We start from the raw sequence: 14,770 nt of genomic DNA, 5'->3' as shown, positions 1-14,770 counted from the left end.
GTTAACCACTTGGTTAACATGTTTCTTAACTGATAATATATGCACATACTTGTAAAATTGCATAATTATATCATTATATCTTGATTATATTGTAATTCCATATTTTGCATATTGTAATTGCTCTTAAGATGCTCTCAAGACTTAATGTCGAGGTCACAATATGAGGAACCTTGCTAGAAAGGCCACTTGTAAAAGCCTTGTAATTATTCATGAGCACCTTGGGTCACTTACAAGTGGATGGCCTAGTAAGAAAAGTTATAAAAGCTAAATTTTCATGTTTATAAAACATAATTATCTATGTATGCATCTCTATACACGCACTAGAACTATTGTTTTCTCTACTCTTGTAACTCTTTCTTCATAAACTAGGATTAGTGAAGAGATTGTGACAACGTACATGGGAGGGAAACCATGAGTGAGCTCTCCATGAGAGTTAAGCTCTTCAGATTTGCTTGAGCTCAATTGACCTAGCCAAGCCCCACAACATTAGTTAGAGCGACGATTCTGAAGGAGCTCTTCACATTAGTGACATTGTCAAGGAAGGCCGATAAATTGCATATTGTTGTTGTTCTCATTTCCATTCATGTGGCTTTACCCATATACCAATGTTGATTCACAGTTCGATTACTGGTTTACCACAAAATCCACATGGTTTTGGAGTCTACAATGTTGGTTGAGTTAAATGATTGATTTTTTTGTTTTTTCCATTATTGAAGATTATTTTATAGTGAATTAGAGAGAAATTAGAGCATTGTGCATAAAAAGTGTGCACAATGCATCATTTTTTCCATTATTGAAGAGCATTTTTTAAAATACATCTTCTACGAACATGAAAACCATCATTTACAAGCCTTTTTTTAGACAACTAAATCTTAAATTTTTACATTCTATTTTTCCATAGACTATATTTCTCTAAAAATTGTAGTTTTTCTTTAATATGTTGGTAGATTAAGGTTAAGCAAGTAGTTCAAAGATAGAATCCATCATTTTTAGAGTTAATTTGCACATAGGTTACTTAATCAATCACTAAACATTCCAGGACACTCTTAGATTCATTAATCTTCAATTTAGTTCAAAGATAGAATCCATCATTTTTAGAGTTAATTTGCACATAGGTTGCTTAATCAATCACTAAACATTCCAAGAAACTCTTAGACTTCAATTTAGTAAACAAACAATATTTTTTCTTGAGTATCTAGGCTTGGTTTTGGATTTAGCAAGTAGTTTAGAACTATAATGCATCACTTATTTCATTAAATTTACATAACATTTTCTTAATTAGTCACTAAGTAGCTAGATATTTGCATTAGAAAATGTGGATTTAATTGGTACTAATTAGAGGACAATCAAATTTGTGGAAAAATCAAAGCATCTTAAGAAGCTACGCAATTGTACTTCACCAATCTTCAAAAAGGGTTTAATTTTAAGATTAATTTTGGATCAAAGTTGAGAAAAATGAGAGTTGTTTCTTCCTTAATTTGACTGATTGGATAAATTTTGGGATTAATTGTTGTTGTAATTATAGCTTGCTTTGTGTTAAATTGTGTTGGTTAGACACTAAGAAAACCTTTAATTTCTCTCTCTCTCTTTGTAGAAGTGGGCTATTTTCACTAATTAGTTGCTAATTATTTCTAGTTGGCACTAATGAAACTGCAAATTATATAATGATATGAATTGGGACTAAAGTGATATTAATTTTCCAAATTCAAGGTTAAATGACCCACCACTTGTACCACCTTCCATCATTGCACCCCTCCACTCCCTAAATACCATAACCCCCTCTTTTCTTTTTTCTTTTCCTTGAAAATACACCCCCCCTCTTTCCATTTTTAGGTTAATCCTCTACATTACCATTTGCATTTTTTTAGCTTCATCCTCTAAATTTCCATTTCTTCCTTTTTTATAATAATTTTTTTAAAAAATCCCCCCTTCTTGCCTATTAAGGCCAATTTAAACTATGAAATTTTATGTAATAAATAACAAATAAAAATAAAATAAAATATACTTTTAAAAGAGCCAAAAAAACAAAAAAGGTAAAAATTTGAAAGAAACAAAGAAAACTCCAGATCACCTTCCTTTAACCTACCCACCCTGACTCCATAACCTCGTCTCCCATCATGACACCCCTCCACTCCTTAACTGTAATAACCCCCTCTCTTTTCTCTCTCTTAAAAATACAAACCCCCCTTTGCACACACATACACACCCCCTTTGCACACACATACACACCCCCTTAACCCTCTAAATTTCCATTCGTATCTTTATTTAAATAGAAATTTCAAAAATGCCCCCCCTCCCCCCCCTTGTCTATTTCTTTTAGTTCAAATAAAAAACCCCCCTTTTATGGTTGGATCTCCCCTTCTTGAGTTAAATTTTTTAAAAATCCCCCTTTTATCACTAAATAGAAAATTCAAAAATCCCCCCCTTCTTGTCAAATTTTTTAATTTAACTTTAGAACGTAGAAAATAAAAAAATTTCCTTGAAAAACTAAATAATAATAAATAAATAAAAAGTGAAAGTTTAAAAGAAATAAAGAAAACCTCAAATCACCTACTAATGGCTGCCTTTTTCTAGCCTCCCCACCCCTAACCCCATTACCTCCCCTCAAGACTAAGTGCCACAAGATCTTAAATAGAGTGAGGGGGACATTCAACTGCCCGCCCCGTGGGTGACACACGTGCTCCACGCTCCCCACTTTCCTTGGCTGCCTCTAATGTCGTGCCTCCGTGATGATGATGGTGGCTATTCAAATTCGACTCTACAACTATCCCCCCTTGTATGCCACCCTACATCCAACTTCCATGTGGTCTCACTACCGGAAATCCTCTTATTAGGGACTCATACTACCCACTGCACCTCCTTGTAGCAATTTTGACACCGGTCACAATAATCCCCTCAGTGTACCATGTATCGATGCATATCAACCATGTCACAAAACCTAATTAATTGGATCAATGTAATGATGACTAACTAATTGGACAATTGTTAGCAAACTAGAAATTTAGAAATAAGACTCAAAATTTAGGATAAAAAATATAAAATTAGTTTTAATTTGATTTAGTTAAAATTATTTAGTGAAAATTTGACTTATTTAATCTAGACGCATTGATTAATGGTAATTAGGGTTAGGTTTTCATAGATTGGTGCTCATGAGCTCGTCACCCCACACCACAAACACTATAGAGAGAACTTACTAAATTGATGAAAAGCTCATGGAGGTCAGGCTCCACCTTGAAACAACACCTTCCCAAGGGATTGTAGCTCCCAGGGGTGTTCCTCCTCTTGTACAATTCATGCCTATGGTTAGAATCCTCAATAAGAGAGTTGGGCAACCACCACTACCTATTGTTCATCACGTCCAAATCTTGTGGAGCACCACTTACCATGCCCAACCAAGCATACCAACCTTGATACAATCTTCACAATGGAATTTTAACACTCCAAGTATGCATATGTTTTAGGGGTCAGATCGACCCTTTCTGTCAAACTACAGAGCCCCACAAATTGAACTTATGACCTTTCTTGTAATGTTCACATATGATTGAGAAGGTGGAACTTTTCACAAGGCCCCCCTACTCTTTTTGTAAGGGTCTTAAGCACTCCACACTTGCGCATGAAACCCAACCTGTTGGTCTAAACCTATTACAAATGCACTACCCTTCCCTTGAACACACAGATGCATCGAGGATGGTGTAACCTATAGGAAAGGGAGTGTCTGAAGGATCAATCCCAACATTGGTACCCTCAAGCATGTGGTGTAGTACCCCTTTATGTCTGAAGAATCAATCGTAACATTGGCACCCACAACTTTCTCCCTCAATCATGTGGTGTATTAACCCTTTATTTAATTTTACATAATTGATTAATACCACTTTTTCATATGTGTCAAACCTATTTTTTCTTAGAGAATGGAGTGTTGGTACCCATACATTAAATAGATCTAAAATCCCCTCAGGTACTCTAAAACCCTTTTATCATTGTTGTAATTGTCAAGACTTAGGGCACTATGTAATGTCATGCAACACACCTTGCCCACCCATCTCATTCATAGTAGTGTCTCAATTCTATGGTCAACCTCTAGCCCCACCACTATAATCCATAACACTTAGCTCCCACATTTTCAAAGATGACCCTTGCAGCGTTTTTCATTGCCAAGGTGTGCATCTCACATGGTTGAGTGTCCACATAAGAACACTCCAAGGCACTCAAGGACACTCCAACTCCCTCAATCATCATCGTCCTTGTAGGCCCCTATGCAAAAGTTACAGAATATACCACACCTCTATATAGAGTGTCATTGTGCTCCTCTAAGACCCTTGTGTTGAGGTTACACAAATAACAATATTTATATGAATTATCCTCTGTAAGGCACACAAAAGGCTTGAAAGTTACATAGCCAACACCATGATGGAAACCTTACTAGACACACATTTAAGTCTCCAAGATGAATGTTTTGAGTCTCCAAGATGGCAAGATAACCACAATTTCATTAAATGTATGTGAGCCCACATTTCCTCTTGGTGTACTTAAATATATTTCTTGAGATAGCTTTTTGGGGCTCAAAATAGTGTGCTTTACAAATATGTCTTCTCCTTCAAGAATAGCTTGCTTTAAAAGTAGCTTGCTTTAAAAATAGCTTTCTTGAGTGTGTAATTTAAAAATAGATGTGAGTCGAAAACCATGTAAAAGTGTACATATCTTGAAAATCAAATATGCACAAGGGAGCTTTCACATGTCCCAAATATGTACATTACTAAGCAATACGGATGGCGCCCAAAATAAATTAATGGCGCTCGTTATCATAAAATTTAATATTATTTGTCAACATTTAAAATCGATCATCTCAAAATATTCCTGACCACCACCATCATTTTGCTTCCATTATCCAGTCCAATGATATGCACTTACATCAACTAAGCCATTCAATTAATAAATTAATTGATTAAAAATATAAATAACCATATGAAACTTCATATTATCAAGACGATGCCTATCTCACAAAGTGCTTTGCCATGTAATGAAAGTTTGGAATCTATGAAGTGGATTTACCTTATGCTTAATGCTAAAAGGCAAAGTCTATGACTTCATGTATATACTTGCTTAAGGCTAGAAATAATGGTCAGCCAAGTGTGAACACTAGTTATTTTATATATAAGGTAATTTAGAATATACAATCATTCCCCTTGCAATAGAATACACAATCATTCCCCTTGCAATAGAATACTTTTAAGCTCTCCCTCTTCTCCCTACACTCTTGCTTGCTTGTGTTTTGGTGGATCCTTGCATAGATTGATAGATGCTTGCACGGATAGGTTTGCTTGTGTTTTGTTGGATCCTTGCATATACAAAGCTAGGCTTTTCCTTTCTTTCTGGCTGATCTTCTAAGCTCCTTTGCAGGAGACTTTTTACATGACTCGGATGCTTGCACAGATAGGTTTGATTGTAGGCTTATTTCTTTCATGAGGTTCTTCCTTTCTACCCACCTTTCGCGAGGGAGCCACCGTGAAGGTAACCCTCTTCTTGCCTCTCATTTAGGCAGATAGAGCACTTCCTCCATACCTATAGCCATGGAAGCTCTTTGATGTAAAATGGAGTGAGGATACAGATGATAGGCTAGCACACCCGCAACCTGGAAGTTGCATTTTGTGGCTTTATGAGAAATCTCCCAATGACACTTGTTTTAGCATAGGCAAGGTAAGCTCGACTTGAACACACCTGGAAGGCACAAAACATTGTACTTTATGTAACTTTATTTAAATATGTATAATGGAGTGTGGTAATTGTGGTGAAGGTGTTCTCAAAAGAAATCCTCTATGTAGTCTTTCATATAGAAAGGCAAAGAACAGCCCCCTAACCCAAGAAAATGGGGCGACCCATTTTCTTGATCCATGAACTTTCTGTATCGTCATGTGTCAAGGATTAACTTTTGTTGAAGCTAGTGAAAATGAAAGGTAAATGATTAGAGTCTCACAAATTAGCCACCATGAGATCAAAAACTCCAAATGAAAACAAACTGCAGTTATATGACCTGCTGATCAACAATCCATGAATAAATTATGCCATTGTTGAGTTGTAGGTGAGAATTCTAGGTTTTCAAGTCGACCATGTCCACCTAAATAATTTTATCTAAGAGAACTTCTTATGTCCGGTTGGGTGTGAAAGACGAGCATTCTTGCTTGCAAAGAAAGGAATCATGAAAGAATATTAGGGTTTATCTTAGCCCTGCACACGGTTCGACAAGAATGCGTCTGCGCTAATTGTCTGTTCGAACCAGTTCTAACTGACCACCATGAATCAAGCTTGCCGGAATTTGGCTAGGGTTCTGCCCAAGTCCTGTGTTGCCACATCTGCCTCTCGAAGCGCTCCATCTCTAGGGTTTCGCCGCTTCTTTCATCACGCCAAAGGACGAAATGTCGGCTCCCCTTCTTCTTCCATCCAGGTATGGCATCTCATTTGCAGCCTTCTTCTTTTCCTGTTAATCACATGAGAAGAGTCGAACCTGGTTCGGGTTAAGGTTTGGCTATGCACAATGAATAGGGACTTCGGGGTTAGGTTTTTGGCTATGCGCATGAACAGGGTCTCAGGGATTGAGGTTTAGGGTTTTGAAAGAGTTTAAGCTGAGGATGCATCTGATAGGTTTAGAGCGACTCTCTCGATTAGGGTTTTGGCCATGTCGAAATGGAGGGGAAACGCATGCGGCAAGGCCTTCCAGGATTATGTTAGTTAGTTCGTTGGCCTCTTTGAAATGGAGGGTAATCGGGTTGCAGTCTCGGCTTTGCCAAAGTGGAGGCCAGTAAGGCCTTTTAATTAAAGCAAGGCCTTATGGTTGACAAAGACGCTATAAGCAGCCGGGCTTGTGAAATGGAGGTATTGTGTAACCAGGCCATAGTCACAAGGAAACTCCGTTTCGGGGCCTATCGGATCGGAAACTCTGTATTCAATGTCACCCGTTTCTCGTTTTTTGTGCCGTTTCTTGATGAAACTCTTAAGGTTGCATACAAAATATAACTATGTTGTTTCCAAGAAGCAGTTTCTTATCCGTTTCCATTTCCAAGATTAAGTCGTTTCCGTTTCTGATAGCCTTGTCGTTCTTGTTCCATTTCCTGTTTCATGTGACTATGAACAAGGTGTTGTTGAGTATAACTAGGATTGGCGTGGGTTGCACATGATACTAGGACTCTTAAGGTTAGGGTTTTGGTTATTTTGGTTGAATTCAAACGAGTACGTAAATACGGAGAGAGTTAGGGTTTGGTTATGTTTAAGTGGAGGGGAGTAGCCTGTGCTTTGGTCACTTTAAAGTTGAGGGATGCATATGAAATAAGCCCAAGGGTTAGGGTTTTGAGCGCAAGGGGTGCAAACAAGGTCTCTTAACTACAATAATGTTCTCTCTATCTATTACATATTAAGTATAACGACAGCTTAGTACTCATGGGACCAGTTTCCACTCTAGGTCTTGCACTTGCTATATAGATACGTCCACGTGGCATCTCCTTTTGCATAACTTAATGGGAAATGCATAGCCTTCAAATAGTCCATCAATAAAGCCGGATAGTCGTTGAAGAATTCTTTGTCAAGCCAAATCAAGAAGTCTTCGACTGGAGCCGTGCTTGAAGCGGTGCAGAAGAAGCTGCTCAGGAACCATTACTTTAGCTTCGTCAACTATCATGACATTTTGAAAATGGGTGCAGCACAAGTGTGAGCATGGTGGTCAGTGAGCAAGATAAAAATTTCACGATTTATACTTATGTGCCCGGACAAAAAGTTAACTTGTGGACATCCCCAAGTGTGAAGGGGGACCAAGGGATTAAAGTATTTTAAGGTTTATAACCTTGGGTGGAAAGTTTTAATAAACTTTATGGGCCTTAGGATTTTTATGGGGAGAGGGGGATACTCTACTTTTAGAGTACACGCCTCCCTCTCTATCTCTCTCTCTTGCTTTTTGGAAAAAGAGAAGCGTGCTTGTTCCTTTAGAACCTACAGCAAAAGTCTAAAACCAAGTGGAAATGCGTAACCTGTGTTAGCCAAAACAAAACCATGCATCATTCTACATATGACAAACATATGCATGGCACATATATGCATTCGCAAACAATATGCTCCTCAAGATGCTCTACCCACTCGAGAATAATAGTCTCAGGGTTGCTCGCAAGCCTTACACCCATGGGTATCCCTGCAGGACCCACGACTGAAGGTACAACATGAGCATATGAAAGCACTCAATGCATCTAAATTATACATCCACTAAGTACTTTCCACATATGTCCCTCTTGATGCTTTACACACTCTACACATCCCGTAGGAGCCACATTCAGTGATACACCATGAACATGGTAAAGTACCTGATGTATCATATCAACATACATGCATCTCATCCTGACACATCCAGTCCCTTATATAAAGAAAGATGCGTTTTTCATAAAAACACCAAAAAGCAAAGTATTAAAAACGCATGCTTTTTAAATATTATTTTTATCCTCAAACTCAAAGGTTTTAAAAACCTTATGACTTGAAAAATCCTTTTTTTGTCCCCTTTCACACTTGGGCTGGCCACATATTGGTTTTCCTTTTCATACCCAAACTGGATGCTTGTCCACACTGTGTCCCGTGCCCGTGCCCACCTGCTCGTTGTCCAGAGGGAAAAACACAGGGTCGTAACATACCCCCCTCTTGAAAAATAGCAAGCGTCCTCGATTGCACTCAATAACACAGTAAGCATCCAATGAAGAAAGATTCCCCATATGACCAAAGCAATGCCCCTCCAGTGCTTTTGGGTGATGAAACAATCATCCTGGACAAAATAGCCACACTGTCACGTCAAAGTGACAAACAACTCTTGCTTGTTCCTTCAGAACCTGCAGCAAAAGTCTAAAACCAAGTGGAAACACATAACGTGTGTTACCCAAAAGCAAAACCATGCATCATTCTACATATGACAAACATATGCATAACACATATATGCATTCGCAAACAATATGCTCCTGAAGATGCTCTACCCACTCCAAAATAACAATCTCAGGGTTGCTCGCAAGCCTTACACCCATGAATATCCCGCAGGACCCACGACTGATGGTACAACATGAGCATATGAAATCACTCAATGCATCCAAATAGTACATCCACTAAGTACTTCCCACATGTCTCTCTTGATGCTTTACCCATTCTGCACATGGCCATCCCGCAGGAGCCTGTCAGAATACGCAGCGGAGATGATGACCAAATCTGGGAACACAAGAGCAAAAACGCAGGCAGAAAAACAGCACAAGAGAGAGAGAGATGTAGGCGTGTAACTCTGCTCTATATACACAAGAAGATCTCGAGAAATGATACAAATGAGGTATGGGGGCTGACCTCATAAGGGTGGGCACACCCACCACAAAGGCCCTGGTGTATAAAACTAGACAGGAGATGACTTCTAACACCCCCTCTCAGCTCCTGGCTGTGTGACCAACCATTGGGAGCTGGGGTGCCGCCTGAGCAAATCCTGAGAGAGCGACTTCGTGAAGAGGTCCATCGTACTGTCCTCCGTCGAACAGAACTCCAGCAAGATGTCATCAGCAACGATTTGTTCACGAACAAAGTGCCTTGGGATGACCATGGGTGCCTCCAGTGGAAGGCCAAACCTGCAATGTAACCTCCTCCTGCTGCTCCGTAAAATTGCTCCTGGGCCTGAAGTAGATCCCCTCGTGTCCGGATCTCCTCCCTAAACTGAGTCACTCCACCCACGGAGTCGGACTCCATCCAACAATCCCCCTCCTGTGTACAAGAGTCCATGATCCTTCGCATGCTGCAGAAACCACAGGAAACGCAATCCTGCCTCCCAAGGAGACATCTGCAACCAAGAGCTCAATTGCCTCATCAGGAAGCTCCCGTCCAATCCGGCGTCCATCAACCAGATCCATGAACCATACAGCTTCTGAATCACAGAGACATCACACTGCTCACAAGGATCAACACCTGTTACGATGCACAAGCAAGTCCTGGAAACCTTCTGAAGACCACGCAAGGCCTTCTGAAACTTGTCAACCACCCCCTTTGAGTCCGGAACCACAAAGCCTGGAGAAACCACCTCCTTCTGCAAGTAAACACCTACCACCTGCCTGGCTTTCCGAAAGGTCCCCGTGGAAAGAACATCCTCAACTACTGGAAGTTCTATGTCCCGAACACGACGAGACATCAGAGCATAAGTGACCTGATCAGCTTCCTCTGACTCACGAACACAAGAACTACCAACATCAGTACTGGAAAGTTCTTGCCAACTGCCGCCATCTACTGGTAAGCTATCCACCACCTGGTCTCGGAAAGCTCGCACCTGCAGCGTATCCACACCTGAGTAGCTATTACCACACTGCCACTCATCACAATCTTGAGGACCTGGGAGAGAGAGTGCTGAAAGCCTGTAAACTCCATTCTCCACTCCACCTTCCCAAACCACTTGGCTTGTTGCTTTGTCCCGGAGAGCAACAAAGTGCTCATCAAACTCCACCCGTACGCCAGTCTTGCAAACCCGATGCACTGACAACAGATGAAAACCAAGTGCCGGAACATACAACACCTGCGAGGAATGCTTCCCCCCTCTGCCATCGGGAACTATCTCCATCCTGCCCTCACTGTGAACTGGGATAGTGGACGTATCCCCAGTAAGAATATGACCAGAAAGCCTGCAGAGATCCTGTAAACCGGAACGGGAAGGAGTCATGTGCCTGGAAGCACCACTATCGAGAATCCACTCCCGAGTATCCGTTGCGGAGAGTCCTCCAATCTCCTCCCTGCCTGAAGAAAATGAAGCATCGGTGTCCATCACCTCCAGGTGCACAAAAGCCGAAGTCTTCATGATTGCTGAGGAGTCTTCACCCTTCTCGGTCTTCCGCTTGGGACACTGCCTCCAGTAGTGGCCTTTCTCGCCACAATCATTACAGGTCCTCTCTGCCTTCAGTTTCTCGCGGTCACTAACGGACATCTTCTCAGAAGACTTCTCCGACGAAGCCTTCCCCTTGCTCGTGTTACGGTCTTTCGACCGTTGGCTAGTTAAGGCCTCCGAACCTCCACCCTGAGGAGGGTTCGTGAATCGTTCCTCCTGGTCCAAGACCATGGGCACAAGCTCCTCCCACGTGATGGTGCTGAGCCTTCCACTGGTAATCAACGACGAGTAAAATGCTGAGTACGAAGAGGGCAAATGTGACAGCAACGTGATGGCCATGTCCTCTGACGATATCTCCTTCCCAGCCTGAAGAACTTCCTGCTGAAGAGCCTGCAGCTTGTTAATATGCTCCCGCATCGTCGACGACTTTGCGGGGCTCATAACCCGCATCTGTACTTCCAAGGAAATCCTCTTCATGGGCGATACCCTGTTGTAAAGTGAGGCCAAATGCTGCCATATACCTCTGGCCAGCGTCATATGCTTTACATGATTAATTACCTGTGGTGTGCAGTTGAGGAAAATAAACGAACGGACCCTGGCGTTGACACGATCCCACATCTGTGTCTGGGCCTCCCGGTCCTTTCGGGTTGACGGTAACTCCCCTTCCTCTACTTCCGGCCGTGGAACCAACAATGACGAAATCGGCGAGGTCGTAAGACTCCAGAACGGATTCCATCATCACCTTCCATATGCCGTAGTTGCTCCCGTCCAACTGACGGTCCACCGGGAACGTGGGGAGTGTCGGGATCTTCACATGTCTCTCGGCCATCTCAAACAGATCTGCCATAGCGGGGATGTCCTCTGAAAAGGGTGGGTGGGTGGAAACAAAGAAGAATTGATACCTGCAAGTGGCTGTCCAGCAAATCAGCCCGCCTTCCTCTTGCTTCTCCTCTTCCCGATCAGCCCAAAACAGTCCACCAATCAGCCACAAAACAGCCCCCTCTTGCTCACACAAATCCCAAGACCTATCTAGAGCCTAGGGCTCTGATACCATGTCAGAATACGCAGCGGAGATGATGACCAAATCTGGGAACACGAGCAAAAACGCAGGCAGAAAAACAGCACAAGAGAGAGAGAGATGTAGGCGTGTAACTCTGCTCTATATACACAAGAAGATCCCGAGAAATGATACAAATGAGGTATGGGGGTCGAGGACCTATATATACCTCCCTGGAAGGGCAGTCGGCCAGCACTAAAAGTGTCCACGACTGAAGAAAGAGGTCCACGACTACATAAATGCAGTCGGCCAGCTATCTGATGCCCACGACTGGTAAAAGGCAGTCGGCCAGCAGCCCTGAAGCCCACGACTGGTAAAAGGCAGTCGGCTAGCAGCCCTGAAGCCCACGACTGATCAAGATCCAGTCGGCCAGCACTGGGGTGCTCCCGGCATCATCTGGCAGCCCTCCCAAGCCTCAGAAAAATGGGAAAAAATAGGGGAAAAATGCGGAGAGTGGGGAAAAATGGGAAAACACCTCATAAGGGCGGGCACACCCACAACAAAGGCCCTGGTGTATAAAACTAGATAGGAGATGACTTCTAACAGAGCCACACTCAGTGATGCATCCATGAACATAATAAAGTACTCGATGTATCATACCAATATACATGCATCTCATCTTGACGCAATCCAAAGTATTACCCCATGTATTCTCAAGGGTACCAGGATCCAATGGCACCAGAATACCATAATACCTCAGAAAGTGTATAAATACATGCACAAATAGAGTTCGATCCATATATCCATGAACCAAACCAACTCTAGGACTGCTCGCAAGACTTATGTCCTCCATAGAGTCTCGAAGTGTTGGCTCAGGATGCTGCAAACTTTGAGCTCAACCAAACCATGCCATTCCAAAGGAGACCAACTCCACAAATAGCATCATCTCAATATCCAATTGACCGATCCTGTGGTCAAGAACAGCCAAAACCATATGACAAAGATCAATGTCCCAATCTGCCTCAGTGATACTTTAGTTCCAAAGGCAAAAACCATCCATAGTTGTAGTTATAGTTCAAGGTGCGGCCGACTGTGAACCATACCCAACTTTACCATCTCATGTGACTAGTACATAATATCATAGAAGTCCCATAAGCAGATGTATTGTTAGCCTCAGTACCTCGGGTGAATACAAAGATGTCACCAAGCGACTCCTAGATGAAAAACTGAGCCTGTCTATAACAAGGGAGCGGAGGTGCTACCGCCCTCTTGAGCTTCAGGCCATACTCCAGACCCCAACTCTGCTGAACCTGAATGAGCCGTTGCAAGAGTCGGCTCCAACAAAAAGGCATCAAGATAAAGCTGCAATTCCTAAGGTGAATCTGCTAAGTCACCCTCCTTCATCCACTTCGCATCCATCGGTGAATAGTTCTTTAAACTTCACAAGATAGCGACGGGAAACTTTACCTCGTACCTTTCTTTCCTTATGTGCCAGTATCTGCTCTGGAATAAGAACCTCATCAAGTTCCTCTGCTTCCAACTGAGCCTCATCTGATACATCCACAGGCACCTAAAACCTGCTTGCACTCCACCCAAGTGGTAAGCACAAGTCCCAATGAAGCATAGTAGATCACCACTGCTAAACATAGAAAGAAGCTGCTTTCCGAACCCATGAAGCCTCTGTGAAGATACCACTGGTGACAAAGTATCAAAAGCCATAGCCTTCAATCCATCTCTTGCACCATAACACTTCAACTACTTCTTGTTTTTGGCTGACTACTTCCTGTCCTGGGTGTCTTTTCTCCTGAGCTTCATCTTTAGCTTTTGCTCTTCACCTTATATAGGCAAAGACACACAATCCTGCACTGTCTCCTGCACTTCCTTTCCACTTTCCACATGTTGAAGCTTTTGATATGACAACCATGGGCTCGCCTCCTTGAGAAAGTCGACGATATCTCGGCAATGGAACCATGAAACCAGCCTTCATAAATCTGACGGGCGGTGGAACAAACACTCGCACACAAAACACTTCATCACCCATGAGAATCTAGAAAAGTAAAACAAACAGGGGAGCTAGAATGCTCCTGCAAATAGTACAAGTACACGGATTGGCCCCAAAACGCAGCGGCGCCCCGTGCTATATTTCTTTACTTGATCAAATAAGAGTACAAAGTACAACTTATCGAATCCTTTACCAATAGGATCCCTTTTTGCTTTTCACCCAGGACTTTTTCCCATAAGATCTCTCGCTATTACAGAAAAGCATTCCATAGAGAAGGCACACCTGTACGACACCTCCCTGCTTGAAAAGGTATTCTCCATCTCAACCATGGATTCCCACGAACCCTTTCCCAAACAGCAGTAGGGCTGTACCAAACCATATGTCCTTCCTACAGTCACAGCTTGCATGTAACCTCGAGAAAACTAGAACTTGTTCACATGAATCCAGAGATGTGCTTTCCACATGAAACCAAAGACCTGTATCCGATAAACCAAAGACCTGAATCCATAAACCATAGGCATGTTTCCTCGATACCAAAGTCTTGCTTCTTCTCGAAAGACCAATGTCCTGTTTCCATGACAGATAAATCTCACTGCCCATTGCTGCCCCGTTTTGTAATCCATACATGGCAGCGAAACAAGCAGTAGCACTCAGCGACGGCACGGTTGTACCCGACGGCGGCAACGACGGCTGTACTTTGAAGCGACGGCGGTACCCTGCGGCGGCAACGACGGTTGTACCTTGCAGCGGTGGCGCGGCACTGTACATGGCGGGAGCGACGGCTGTACTTGGTGACAGTGCTTGTACCCGACGGTAGCGGCGGCAGTGGCTGCGGTACCCGGCGACGGCGGCACCCGGTGGTGGTAGTACATGGCGGCAGTGGCGGCGGTAGCACGGTACCCGACTGCGGCTC

General features: G+C 42.7%; 1 protein-coding gene across 2 annotated transcripts in view; it reads left to right on the top strand.

Moving 5' to 3' along the window:
• The first annotated feature begins 6,154 nt into the window (after positions 1 to 6,154).
• LOC147631062 (uncharacterized) overlaps positions 6,155 to 14,770 on the top strand; it is a 31,178-nt gene continuing 22,562 nt past the window's right edge. For both annotated transcript variants that reach the window (XM_086809378.1, XM_086809377.1), the window contains exon 1: positions 6,155 to 6,439. In XM_086809378.1, the coding sequence (XP_086665504.1) occupies positions 6,290 to 6,439 (150 nt within the window). In that variant the 5' untranslated portion in view covers positions 6,155 to 6,289. The remainder of the gene's footprint in view (positions 6,440 to 14,770) is intronic.

This window comes from Cibotium barometz, chromosome 15 (genome assembly GCF_041138505.1).
Source record: "Cibotium barometz isolate CiBa-2024 chromosome 15, ASM4113850v1, whole genome shotgun sequence".
Classification (NCBI taxonomy): Eukaryota; Viridiplantae; Streptophyta; class Polypodiopsida; order Cyatheales; family Cibotiaceae; genus Cibotium; species Cibotium barometz.
This window is presented reverse-complemented; position numbering and strand designations above follow the sequence as displayed.